At 56.3% G+C, this 13,789-nt stretch overlaps 1 protein-coding gene across 11 annotated transcripts in view; it reads right to left on the bottom strand.

Moving 5' to 3' along the window:
- The window catches only part of CTBP2 (C-terminal binding protein 2), a 147,563-nt gene that overhangs the window by 4,118 nt on the left and 129,656 nt on the right, over positions 1–13,789 (bottom strand). For all 11 annotated transcript variants that reach the window (XM_068951460.1, XM_068951466.1, XM_068951470.1 and 8 more), the window contains 5 exons: positions 4,573–4,727; positions 3,539–3,683; positions 973–1,179; positions 574–788; positions 345–475 (listed from right to left, as the gene is read on the bottom strand). In XM_068951460.1, coding sequence (XP_068807561.1) covers positions 345–475; positions 574–788; positions 973–1,179; positions 3,539–3,683; positions 4,573–4,727 — 853 coding nt within the window. The remainder of the gene's footprint in view (positions 1–344; positions 476–573; positions 789–972; positions 1,180–3,538; positions 3,684–4,572; positions 4,728–13,789) is intronic.

Genomic DNA, 13,789 nt, shown 5'->3' with positions numbered 1-13,789 from the left:
AATTGGGTGTTTGAAAAGAGGGAGGGAAAAAAAACCCAAAACCTCATGTTGCGAAGGGCAGAAGCGTGGCTGGGCCTCGCTCCCAGCCCCTCTCCAGGGCGCCACAGGGGGCACGACCGGGTCCCTCCAGTCCCGAACCCCGAGGGACGCGTGGTGCCCGTGCAGCGCCCTGCGACGAGGTCTCAGAGCGGAAAACGGGCAGAAAAATGGTTGGGGAGGAGTGGAGGGTGCCCCCTCCCCACGCAGCGGCGTTGCCCACCTGCAAGGCAGGGGGGGCGTCCCCGAGCGCTGCTCGCTAACGCAGACGGCCCCCGGGGAGCAACCGCGCTGGCGCGGGGCGTTACCTGAACGGTTCGGACTCGTGCACGTCCAGCGCAGCCCCTCGTATCCGGCCCTCCTTCAGCGCTTGGGTTAAGGCCTTCTCGTCCACCAGCCCGCCGCGCGCCGTGTTCACCAGGAAGGCGCCCTGCCTCATCTGCCGGCGGCCGGCCAGAAAGACGGCAAGGTAAAGGCCGAGCACGGCGTCCCGCGCCTCCCCCCCGGCATCGCCGGCCTCCGCGCCGTGCGAATTACCTGCTTAATCGTGAAGTCGTTGATGAGGTGGTGGTTATGCTCGTTGAGGTTGCAGTGCAAGGAGACGCAGTCGCTCTGGTAGAGCAGGTCCTGCAGCGTGTAGACCCTCTGCACCCCCAGGGACCTCTCGATCCCGTCCTGCAGGTACGGGTCGTAAAATATCACGTTGAAGCCGAACGCCTTGGCTCGAACCGCGACCGCCTGCGCCGTGCGACCTGCGTGCAGAGAGAGGGATGAAGGTGACCTGCCGGCGGCCCAGGCGCGCCGCAGCGGCCGCGGCACGAAAGGGCGCCGGCGGCAGGGCTCAGCCGTTTCCCCCCCCACCCTGCCTCCGCCTCTGCGCCGGGTTATTAAACCAGACTCGCAGTTTGCTGGCCGGCTGCGACGCCGCCAACGTACCAAAGCCGATGAGGCCGAGGGTTTCTCCTCTGATCCGGGCTGCTCCCGAGGCCACCTCCCGTATCTGCTCCACGCTCTGCACCCGGGTCCCTTCCCGCAGCGCCTGGTAGAGCCACGTGTTTCGCCTGTAGAGGTTGAGGACGTGGCAGACGGTGGAATCCGCCGTCTCCTCCACGGCGGCCGACGGGATGTTGCAGACGGCGATCCCTGGAGGAGGAAACGCAGCAGAGCGAAACGGCGCCTCAGCGCCGGGCAGGCTTCACCCGCGGGCTGCGGGCTGCGGCCCGAGCGCCCAGCGGGGCTCCGCGCCGGGCGCCCGAGCGCCCTGCACCCGGGGAGGGGGGCATGAACCCAAAGCAGACTTGGCGGGGGGGGGGGGTTCCTTCCCACGTTTTAAACGAGCCCTTCCGAAAAAGCTAAACGCTTGCACTCGGCGTGCAAAAAAAACCCACGCCGCCAGCTGGCTCTGCCCGGCTGCCGCCCCGCAAGGGCGAAGCAGCGAAACAAGGCGGCTCGGCGGCCTCTCCTGCTCCCCTGCCTGATTGGGGCCATCGCTGAACAGGTAAAAGGGCCAGAAAGCGCTCGGAGGAAAGAAAAAAAAACCCAGCGGCGTCAAGGAGCGGCAGAGGCGCAGGCTGGAGGCCCAGCGACCTCGCGTCTCCGCAGACGTCACCGCGCCGTCTGGAGCGCCTCGAACGCGTCTTTAAAGATGAAGGTGTATTTCGGGGCGTTACTTCGGTCCTGGGGCTTCTGAGCAGAAAGGAGGGGAAGGCGACGATGAAGAGCGAATAACAGCTTCAGAAAAAAATCCCCTGTGGCGCTGAGGGGCACCCAGCTGGTTAAAAACCAAAAATCTCTTTCTGGCACCGCACAGACCTTGCTGGCCCCTCTGCCCGTTTTGGTGCTTCCAGAAGCACACTTTTCTGGTTTTGCAAGGTTTTTTTTTTTTTTTTCCCCCCTCCACCCTGCGGCTCTTTGACAAACCCACGCGAAACCCCAGCGACGGTCCCCGGCGCTCGGCACCTCGCTCCTCGCGTTGCTCCTTGCTACCTGCCCGTGGCCTGCACGGCATCGTGCTGGCATCGAAGCTGAGCCAGGAAAGGCCAACAAATAAAAAAAAAAAATACCCGGTGCTGCCCTCTCCCAACGGGCTAACGATCCCGCCCGTCTGCTACCGGGCCGCCCCGAGACCCTCTGAGATTAGGCTGCAGGAAAAGACTAGCAAAACCAAAGGATTTCCGTTAACGCGCGTTGTCGCTCGCTGAAACCGCCCTTGCAATAAGGTGCTCGGCCGAGACGGCTTCGCGGCCCCGGCGCGCTCGCGTCTGCCCTTCGGGGCTGGCGTCGACGCAGCTCGCGCCCGCCGGGACGCGGCTCGGCTCCAAAACCGGGCGTCGGGCAGCAAGGTTCAGGCGGCTGCTCTTGCATGACCAGGCGCTGCAGTTAGGCACCGGCCATTTATTGGCTGCGCGGTTAAAAAACTGCCTTATGGAAAGCAGTAGCAATTAAACTTTACGCTACATTTGTGGGTAGTCATTACGTTTTCTACTTTAAACCACATCATTTGGCCACCCAATTTTCTGAGTATAAAAAGGATTATACCGCAGCATCCCATTACTTTATTCATTATATTTTTCTTTTCGTGATGTTGAAAGCCTTAAAACATTGTTATAATGGATAATAACAATAAGAGTTAAAACACACGGAAGGAACCGCTACATTGAGAAGACGCTGTTCTCCTATCCAAAAAAAAAAAATTTCACGACACTAAGAATTACTTTTTCAGGAGCGACTGCTTGAAACGCTCTTGTCTCAATTATCCTTGTAAAATGGCTCACGTGAAATGTTACTCTGAACTTCCCCAGAGATAACCTTTAATACAGGAGAGCCTAAACAACGCTACCGCAGGACTTCTTGAGGGACTGAATCTGTGGAGCGGATGATCGGAAACAGCTGTAACTCGGCGGCTGAAACCGGGGCGGCGGTTAAGCCCGCCTGGGGTTGGGTGGGCAGGTCCCCCCAGGTCCCTCCGCAGGTCAAGGAGCTAATCTTGCTTAACAAGAGCTTAAAAAAAAAACAAAAAAAACCCCACCTCCCTCTGCTTTTCCTAAAGCCGCATCAGTCCTCCCACACCAGAAACAGCGCGCACCCCTTACAGACACCAGTCAGCACAAGGAGGGGGCGACCCTCCACCCCTCTCGCTCACCAGAGGAGCAAGAGGGAGGAAAAGGAAGCAGAAGGGGACGAGGCAAGGGGAGCGGCAAAGACGTTCACAGCCGTTTGCAAATACAGGTTTAGTACCGTACGACTAAGCCCTGCCTTTGAAAACTGCAGCAGCCTGCTTATTTCATGGTCAAATGTTCTTGTCATTACATTTTCTACATGCGAAAAATGTAAACTGCACCTGTAATTTTAGGGGCTGAATCAAAACCCTTCAGGGAAATCTTGCCTGAAATTCCATTTTGCTAGAGCTCGTCTAAGGAAAAAAAAAGCAGTGGTGTGGGCTGCTTTGGAAGAATCGGACGGGTGCGGGCCTGACCGCGGAGGGGACAGAAGTGACACCTACCAAGCTCCCCTGCGGCTTTGATGTCAATGTTGTCGTAGCCGCTGCCTATTCGAACAATGACCCGTAAGGCCTTGAACTTTTCTAGATCTTCTCGAGTCAGAGTGATGGTGTGGTACATCATCGCCCCAACGGCTTCATTTAATACCTGAAACAGAACAAGATGTCAGATGCTACCAGGGCGCGCAAGCAGGGGCGCGGGCGAACCCGGGAGGTTGTACCGTCACGTAAGGCTGCACCTCCCTTCAGCGGAGGTTCAGACCTTCATCAGCGCCCACCACACGCTACCGCCGTGCCCTGGTAACCCAAGACTTATCCAAAGTCTGCAGGATTGGCTCATTTACCAATGGGTTCTCGTAAAAAATCTTTCTTCCTTCCCCTGCATTCAGTATTTGAAGCGCTGCAAAGGTCAGCATAGATGTTATTTTGACTTCCCTTTCCCAGATCCTGGAAGTGCTTTCCTGATCACTTCAAACCTCACTTGAGGTATCTAAATGTGCACCAAGAATAACTTCAGACCAAGTATTGACAATTAGCTGAGCTTCCAGGCAGAAACACCTGTCAACAGCGTACGGATCTGCCCGCGGGGTGCTTCAGCCTGGCCCGATCAGCTGCTGAGACGTGGTGATTATCTGGTGGGACCCATCAGCTGCGGTGTGGTGGGGCGTTAGCAAAACAAGAACAACCGCGCCGCAAAACGGAAAGGTGCAGAGGGCTGCGTGTTACTGCAGCGCTCAGCAAGCTGACTTAAAAAAACTGAAATAAGAAATGTTAATAATATTAAGGTAAGAAAGTTGATGTTAAGAGATAAGGTGATTTTTTTTTTTTTCCAAAATAACATCTGGCTTTTCAAACAGCTTCACTGAATTTTAATCTGCAGTGACTTCTGTTGATGTTATCTGCTAAGCAACTTAAAGGGTAGCTTTACACATTTTTCTTTTCGCTCAAAAAGAATCCAAACAGGAAAACACACATGCTAGACCATCGCCGGCTTCCCCAAGCCAAAGCCACCCACGTAAAAGCGCAGCTTACGTTACCTTTTCATGAATCTCCTGAGTTGATTGTGCGTCACAGAATGCAACAGTGGCCAGATCTTTCAAAATCGGCATCTCGACTGTACAGTCCCTTCCGTCTAGCAGAGCCACCAGGGGACGGGGGTGCATAGGGCCATTCATGATTTGCGGGCGAATACCTGCAAGCAGAAGCAGCGCAACGTTTACATCGCTGGGAACGGGCACGCCTCGCTGGCAGCGGCTGCTCGAGCCGGGCGATATCCGCGCTCGGTTCCCGCGCCGAGCGAAAAGCAGCCCCACGGCGCGTCGGCTGCACCCGAAGCGTTCGCAACAAGTTTTGGCGGGCGATCGCGGTGCCGGTATATTTGGAACAACAGGAGTTTTCCTCTGCAAGCCCCGCTGCTGCTCTCCCGGCCGGAGGGCAGCGGGGGCGCCTCGGCTCGGCCGGCAGCACCACGGGAAGCCCGTTCGGCACCGCGCGTCTCTCACGGCTGCCGGCCTCTTAAACGGTCCGGTTCGCCGGCCGAGCAGCGAAACCCAAGTCCACTGCAGCTCTGCCCCCTGACTTCAGGAGGGCCAGGGTTTCACTGCGCACCCTTACCCTGGCACTTGACGCGTTTATTTTAAGGCACGGCTTGACCGTTTTGACCATCCCAGAAAGACAAGTCTGAACAGATATCCACCGAGCAAAAAACGATTACCTAAAAAGCACAGAAAGAGCAAGACACCAGCGAGCGAGCTCTTTAACGGCCAGCGCGCCGGCACACGCGTCGTTACGCTAACGAACACCAGGCGGCTTCGGTGTGTGTGGGAGCTGCGAAGCTCGGCTTACTCCATCAGGTGAAACCACCCCACAGCCAGGGAAGCGGCTGCACGACTGCTCCCCGCACCCCGAAGGGTGTGCTGGCACTGGGGCAGGTGGAGAAAACCCGTACGCCCTTTCTGCCGAGGGGAAAACCCCGGCGCCCCTCGCTCCCCTGCTCCGCCAAGTCCGCCGAGGAGCCGGCGGCGCTGGTGCAACGGGAGCGAGGAGGAGGCGAGCACGGGGCAGAGCCCAGGAGCAGCGCAGGGGGCTTCTTTCAGCCCTACATCAAATCTCGCCGCGGGTTGTTTACGTCAAAATAAATAAATAAATTCAGGTGGCTGTTCAAGGGTGCTGCTCCCTCCTCTTTTTTACAAAAGGCTCCGGTCAAGCTGAGGTTGGGAGCCGGGCGATAACCCTCCCGGGGCAGCAGGACACCACGCTCCACCCATCCCAGGTACCGCTCGGCCCCCGATCAACTAGGTCGTTTTCGTGGATGAGTCGATTAGAAGTTGTCGTGCCTCCCGCCGTCGCGCCTCAGTCAAGGCACTTTGCAACGCCAGGACTGTACGGACGCCTCCAACGTCTTCTTCTGAGGGCCGCGGAGTTTCTGGGAAAAGCAGCGTTTCGGGTCGCGAGCCGGCAGGGCGCGAGCCGCGCGGGCTCCCAGCGCCCCCTTGATTTCCGACAGCGAGGCCCGGGAAGGGAGGAGGAGAGCCAACGCGGCCGCTCGCTGTTTGTTTGTTTATTTATTTTTAACGGGAAAATTAAAGGTGCCTTTTCGCCCAGGCTGCTGCCGGGGTGGTGGTGGGGGAAGCGTCGGGGAGACGTCGGGCAGCGGACGCGGCGGGCCCAACCCGCGGCTGGCACCCGCGGAAAGAGGCAGGTTTTAACTCCGCGGCTGCTTCTCCGGCACCGCTTTCCTGACTCCAGCCTGAGCAACGGCGAACGGCCCCAGAGCTGAGGGATGACTCCCGGACGTCGGGCCCAAACGTTTTGGGAGCGGGCCGTGCCCGCCGTTGGCCCTCCGGAGCTCCCCGCTAGCCTGGAGGGGAAGGAGCGGGTGACGGCCGCGCGCGGCGGGCTGCGATTCGCCGGGCCGTGAGCAGATAAGCAGGAATCAAGACACATCTAAACCTCCGCACGCCCCCCGCCGCCGCCGCCCCGCCGCCATGTTGTTCCTCTCTAACAAGCAACCGAATCGATCACAACCGACGCGACCTCCGACACCCAGCGCGTCGCGGGACGGCCCGAGCGCAGGGCAACACCGACGGCACCGCCGCCGGGCCGGCTGCGCCGGGGGAGACCCGGGGGCGCGCGGGCGGGCAGGGCGGCGGGCACGAGGGGGCCGTTCTCCACAGCGACGGGCCGCGCGAGACCCCCCCACCCTGGCCGTCGCAAAGGTCGACATTTGATCCGAATCCCCAGGATAACGGTTTCATTGCGCTGCCCGAGCGTCTCCGCAAGTCCAAGGAAACGAAAAAAGTCCAAAATTAACGCTTGCGTTCTTCAAACGGCCTCTGCGCCTCTGGCCGGGGTTACGGACGCAACGGGGCGCCGCGCCGCAGAGGCGCCCGAACCGCTGCGCGCAGGGCAGCGCGGCGGCCGAGGGTGAAGGCCGGCTGCGGGCTGCCCTGCCTGTTCGGAGACGGCGCTCTTTTCCCCTCGCGGCGGGGGACAGGCTTTTGCAAACCCGAGGCACCGACCCGCAGCCGGTTGCCCTCGTCCCAGAGCTGCCAAGGCGCGCTCTGCGCTCCTCTTCGGGAGCTGCTGCACCAACGGAGCCAACCGAAACCCGACAGCGCCGAGCCCCCCTCGCCGGGCCACGGCCTGCGGGGCCAGGGCTGCTTCCTTAAGGAGGACGATGGGAGCAGAAAGCAATCAAAAAGCCAGGCACGCCCACCCTAAATTCTGATAAAAACGGGCGTTTTTAACCCTTTTACGTTCGGCCTCACGGCTTGTGTGGCCCACCGGGGGGGGGAACCAAAAAAACCCCAAGTGGGCTGTAAATCGGGTCCAAGACCCGACTTCAGCCCCCGCCGGCCAGGAGGTGGGGGGCTCCCTCTCGGTTGGCGGGCAGGGGGCCAAGAAACAAGAGAGGGGCTCGGGCAGGACGGCGCGCGGGGGCCGCGGGCTCCCGGGGCCGACCCGCTCTCCCTCTCGATGCGCGCAGCAACCCAGCGGGCTTCCCCACGTGCCCCAACCCTTCTCCCACCGCCTCCCCCCCCCCCCCAAAACCCCAATCCAGCCCGGCAAAGTTGCCACAAGTATGGTTCAATATCTATTTTTTTCCCAGCGCTTTCCGCTACCCCGCGGCCTCTCGCCAGCGTTTCGGCGGAGAGCTGTTTAAGGAGGAGGGAGAGCAGGAAGGGTTTATGGAAAGGAAAAAAAAAAAACAAATAAAAAAGGAGAGAGAGAGCGAGAGGGAGAAAAAAGAAAGGTTTTGCAGCAACACTGAGAGCTCAAACTCCACCCCGGCTCTCCGGCAGCGCCGCTTGTTGCACGCAGCCCAGCGTATAAAGTGCTTTTGTTTCTTTTTTTTTTTTTTTCCTTTTTTTTTTCTTTTTTTTAACTACACAAAGCCCGCTTGTGCTCTCGGGCCGCTCCTCCCCGCTGCCACCCACTTGTCCCCGCTCCCAACGGCACCCCTGCCAAGGGAATTAGGGAGCGCTCCCTGCTAAATGGCAGCCTTTGTGCGACCGCGAGGCGGCTGGTGCTATCTCGGCGAAACAAAAGCAGGAGCCATTTGCCTAATTCTTATTAATCTCAGTTGCCTACGCCACGCAGCATTAAAAAAAAAAAAAAAAGAAAAAAGAAAGGCTTTAAACATGTTCACTTGCAGTATATAAAAGTGCATCAAGAAGCGATCCTGACAATCGCCCGAATTACTCATTCACAACAAAGTAGCTACAGTTTTACAGGCAACTACACACTTTATTAAACAAACAGAAAAGAAACAGGAAATTTCCCCTTGCCTGGAAAATGTTGCCTCCACATTCTTCTTCTTATTAAAAACCACACATGGCAGTGGAGGAGGGAGGGAGGAGGAGGGGGGAACCCACACACGATAAAATACTACCACTTTGCCGTGCGTCGACTCTCCTTCCGTCTACGAGGGGGTATCTTCAAACAAGCGATCCCACGGCCCACAGCTGCAACATCTCAAGACAAACGTCTCTTTGAACACGGAGGGAAAAGAAAAGGCTTTTGTCCTGCGCCACGGCAGAGCAGGCTGAAATTGCTCGAGGAGTTGGAGTCACCTCTGCGCGGCTCCCAACTCTTGCGAGCACTCCCTCCAGACTTTGCTGAAGCTTTTAACTAATCATAGTTCTTTCCCAGCCCTTGAATAAAATCATGTGAGTGCCAGCCAAAAAATCTTATGCTATGCACACTAAAGGGTTTGTATATGTCACAGTTTTCTCTTTCCCCCTTCCACTCCCCTCCTCCTATTGACTTGCACATACGTCTTTTTTTTTTTTTTCCTACCCCCTAGTTGTCTCGCATGGATTTAATCTGTGCCATGCTGTGTTTTATGTTTGTTTGGGTTTTTTTTTTTTAAACTTAAAAACCAAACATGTCTTTCCACAGGGAGGATACTGAACAAGGCTCCGGATCCCAACCGGCAGCCTTCAGCAGCAGCAGCAGCAACAGCAAGGAGAAACCCAAAGCGACGGGTGAAAGCAGGACGGCAGCGATCTGGTTTGGCACCCTGAAAGGAAGGGCCAAATTCTTTCTCGATGTGTAAATCAGCCGGCTTTCAGCACCCGGAACGAAACGAGCTGGCTGGTGGGATTCACTCCGGAGATCCTCCCTGGGACGCCTGCCTCTCCACTCGGTTTTGGTCCGGGGAGCGAGACATCTGCAAAAGCAACCCCGGGCTCAAACGGCAACCCTCGGCAGCGCGGGGGCTACTCACGCGGCAGAGAGTCGGGGGCTCGGACCCCCCCTGCAAGTGGCGCAAGAGAAACACCCCGCCAAAATGGACAAGGCGTTCACGGGCGCGTGCAGCTGGCTACCAGGCAGGAGGGCCGGGGGACCTGCTACGATGACTTTGGGTGCCAAGGAGAGGACGGGACCAAGAACAAGCACAGCTGAAGAGGCAGGACGGGGTGGGAAGGACTGGTCGGAGGTGGGGTAGGACCTCCACAAACTGGCACAGAGACCGCTTCAAAGGTGCGTGGAGCTCAGAGGAACCAAAGTAACTCAGGAAACCTCTGACAAACCCACGCCAGAGGGCACAATGCTCAGCAGCCTTTGAGGACTATCAGGTCCAACCACAAAGGTTTTTCCTTAAAAAAACCCAAACAACTCCAGTGAGATAACCTGAAAGAACAACTCAGGCTCCACCGGGGATGCGCGCTGTGCCAGGACAACAGCGTGAGGCCCACTGTTGGAAAGAAAATGAGGACCTTTCTCACCAAGCAAATTCAAAACTGAGTGCCTGGCCAAGAAGAGGGGTCTCCTTCAGCCAGGATTGAGGTCAGGAAGTCTACTACCATCAAGCCAGGACGACAAAACACCAGATAGGACAATCGCAAATTCAGACAGGCAGTTTAGCCGCGAGTGTTGGTGACTTCAGGGGAACTTGAAGGAGCCTGAGATAACCCCTCTGAAGGCTCTGGGAGTCTTTCTATGGATTTTAATGGGACCTGAGATGTGTTCTGGCTAAAGACAGTCCAAAAGCACTTAAGATCCTGATTAGATGTAGGCATCCACGTAGCCCTGCTGACTTCAAAGAGCCTGCTCAGAAGCTTAAAGCTTAGCTAGCGCTTAAGTGCTTCGGTGAGGTAATGGAGGGACTTTGCTGAACTTCACGCTCAGTGCCTAAAAAGGTAATATTAAATATCTGTGAAGCACTTGAGAAAAGAAAGACGGTACGTTCAGTATTATTAGCTTTTCTCATGAAGATAATTGCTAGATTAAACAACCGCAGGTCTATGAACGGCAGTATTAAATGCTCTGCGATTCAGGCAAAGTAACTACCTATGTGGGTCACGGAAAATACACGGCGTGCTGGTTTACAAGTTTTAGCAGCATCACTTGCAAGCAGAAAAGCATAAGGTAACATCAAACACATGCTGAAGAAACGTTTATAAGCGGACTAGGAAGGCACCACGGATGCTACAGGGCTAAGAGGACCGTGCTCCTCTACTGCAGCACGTTCGGAAGTGAAGCCCTTTCGTTCACTTAACTTTTCCTCCTGATAAATGCCTCTCACCACAAGTGTATACGGAAAAATGAAATGAGACACGGTCTTTATCTCACGGTCAGGGGAAAACAGATATATACTCTTATTTCTAATTTTAAATACTCTGGAGGCATTTGATACTATAAAGACAGAAGCCCTCCAAATGCACAGTTGAAAAAGTGACATCAAATAGCTTTTTTTTATAAATAATCATGGCATGGTTTTTAAGTAAAGCATTTTTGAGACTTCCAGGATCCTACTGGGAAAAAGGCTGCAACATCCCCCCTTTCAGACAAGATCTGGGAGTGTGAACCAATGGCCGTAGCACGACGGGAGGTCACCTGCTCCCCAGCCCCGTCGCTGCGGGCGATGACACGTCCTTGGGTGCCGGATTACAAGAAAATGCCGCTTGCAAATACGGTATCAGTTTTCTTTCACTAGGGATAAAAACAAGCAACCCAGACCCCCAAATTTCACCAGTCTGGGCTTCAGGCGTTGCCAGCCCCATCAGCCGTCAGTGGGCGAGGAAACCTCCGCCTGCCTCGGTGTACGGGAACAGGAAGTTTCCAAAAGGGACCTCCCACCACAGCCGGGAACGGCCCTCACCAGCACCCCAAAATTCATGGCAGTCTCCGCCAGCGCAGGAGATCACGCTTCCGAGCAACTCCCAAGCTCTGGAAAAACGGGCCAAGGGGCAGCGGGAGAAGGCATACCTGACGGTGGAGCCGTCCGCGGCAGACGCCTCCGTCCTGGACCCTGCACAGAGCGTTTCTCCGTTCAGCGCATAAAAGCTGGCTTTTTGCCCGTTTCTTTTTCAGATAACTCTCAGAACTTCCTGAGAATACGTTTTTAAAAAATCATAGGAAATCCCCATATAAAACAGCATCCGTATTAGCTTATATGCACACAGTGATTACAGTCCCCGTCAAAGCTACAGAAACAGACAGCGACCATGAACAAATGCTAAGCAAATATACGGAAAGACGTGGTGTTTCATTGCTCTGACTGCTCAAATTCCTGCAGACGGACATGTCGGAAACAGATACGCCCCTGGCTCTCCCTTCGTCCACCCAACTCAAAGCCCAGCGGTCCGCGTGACCCACTGCTGGTGCCGTGGGAATACTCGCTAAGGGGCCCGGGAGCCAGCGGCGAGCTTCGCAAAGCCCAGCGGGCTTCCCTGCTATTAAGTAATCCCCGGACTGACAAAACCTCCCAGAGCAACGCTCTAGACTCAGTTTCAAGTATAATAAGCGGGTGCAATACAAAAACGGAAACGTTGTACCGCTGTCCTCCACTATATACTGTCCATCCCCAATAAGCTGTGTTTTACCTACTTACTCCCAGGCTGCGAGGCGGGTACATCTGGGTCTGGCTGAGCACACAAACCCGGGAGTTTCGGCCCCAGCTCCCCAGGGAGCTGGCGGGACTATCGCCGGCCGCAGGACGGCCGCCGGGACGCCGCCAGCAGCAGCAGCAGCAGCAGGGCCGGGAGGGCAGGCCGGCGGGCGCAGTGAGGCGGCCGCGGGAGGTAGAGGAGGCTCTCAGGGGAATCGAGGGAGAAGCCGGAACAGATGGGAGAGTCCGTATGGGGAGCTAATGGATGCTACCAAGAAAGCGAAAAGAAGCATCTGGAAGAAAAAAAATGCTCACTCACAGGAGCGTGGTTTCTTCCCTCCCACCCCCACCCCCTTTTTTAGTTTTATTTTTCTTTAAGAGAGGGATGAGAAGAAAAGGGAAAAGAAAACAGGCTTTTTTGTGACCATACAAACACCACATCGGCTCTCAAAGCATCCACTGCGGCAGGGGTTGAGCTTTGCGACTCTTCCTAAAAACGCTACGCTTAAAATCCCAACAAACTCCCTCCAAACGTGCCCCGTTACCAAGCCCAGCGCAGAAAAGGGACTGCACCCGCAGCGCTCAGCGCGTGGCTTTCGTGACACGACCCAGGAACCCGCGAAAACGCTTTCTGCGGAGCCCTGCCACTTGGGCGGCACTATACGTCCTTTACGTTTCACACGGGTGACGTTTACCTTTGAGACCCCCATCGCAACCCGACGGCGTTGCGTAAGAGGGACACATCGTGTGCCAGCTCTCCCGTGAGCCCCTTCCCATCCTCGCCCGTTTTGACCATTTATCTTTTCCCTTCTACCCAAAGAAAACAAACTACATCAGGAAAAAACAAAGAGTCGGCTCCAGGAAACGGACAGCTCTAACTGTTTAAAAACAAACAAACAAACAGACAATGAATAAAACCGAGGAGAACCACGCTACTGTTTTCACACAGTGTTTCTCCCCAAATCAGAAACGGTCCCCCCCAAAAATGCAGTTTCTTTGTCCATGTAAGTCCATTTTAGGAAGAGGTGGAAGCGCTCCCACCCTAATGGGATGCACGTGGCGGTGTCCTGGTGCCGTCCCCGCGCTGGAGGAAGCGCAGAGTAACACTGTCACAAGAGCAGAACGCAGCCATGCAAAGCCCGTGGAAAGAGAGCCACCGATCTTAGCCATCTGGACATGAGGCAGCCCTAACTTAACATCGCCCCGAGGGATTCAGAGGCTTTAAAGAGGTTTGGGAAGACTAGATGTAAAGATGTAGGCTGAAGACCAGCCTGCCGAAGCAGCAGCGAAAGCCTCGTCCCGGGGACGGTCTGCAGCGACGTCGCAGGACAGCACCGCGGGGCAGCAGCCGGGCTTGGTGGCACCCGGCGCCCGCTTCGGGAGAAGCACCCTTCTGGTGCACCCTGCCGGTGCACCTCGCCTGCCCCCAGGCAAAACCGCCAGCGCGGGCACGGAGAGGACCTGCAGACCCCTCCACCGCAGCCCGGGCTGCCTGCTCCCGAGCCCCAGCCACCCGCGCGCAGCATCCAGGCCAACAGCAAAAACCAGGCACCCCACTCGTGAGACAAATCCTGCAGAGAGCTTGCTTGTGCCGAAGCAGCGACGCTGCGGGAAGGGCCTGGGCTGGAGGGGCAGATGCCAAGCAGGACTCCACAGCCCAGCGCTCCCCAGCGCTGCCGAAGTCCATCTGTCCGTCAGCTGCGGCAGTATTTTGTCGTCTCCTTTTTAAAATAAAGAATACATCTTTTAGCCAGCATTATCGCACAGAAAATAGCTCAGTCTGTCCGTTTTGAGCAAAGGCAGTGGTTCAAATTATATCATCACACAGAGAGAGAGAAAAACAACCCCCGGGTGTTCATTTACGCTACCTGACAACGTATCAGCTTTGCAGGATGCAAACTACATTTTAGCTCATA

Source organism: Struthio camelus, chromosome 7 (assembly GCF_040807025.1).
Source record: "Struthio camelus isolate bStrCam1 chromosome 7, bStrCam1.hap1, whole genome shotgun sequence".
NCBI classification, from domain to species: Eukaryota; Metazoa; Chordata; class Aves; order Struthioniformes; family Struthionidae; genus Struthio; species Struthio camelus.
This window is presented reverse-complemented; position numbering and strand designations above follow the sequence as displayed.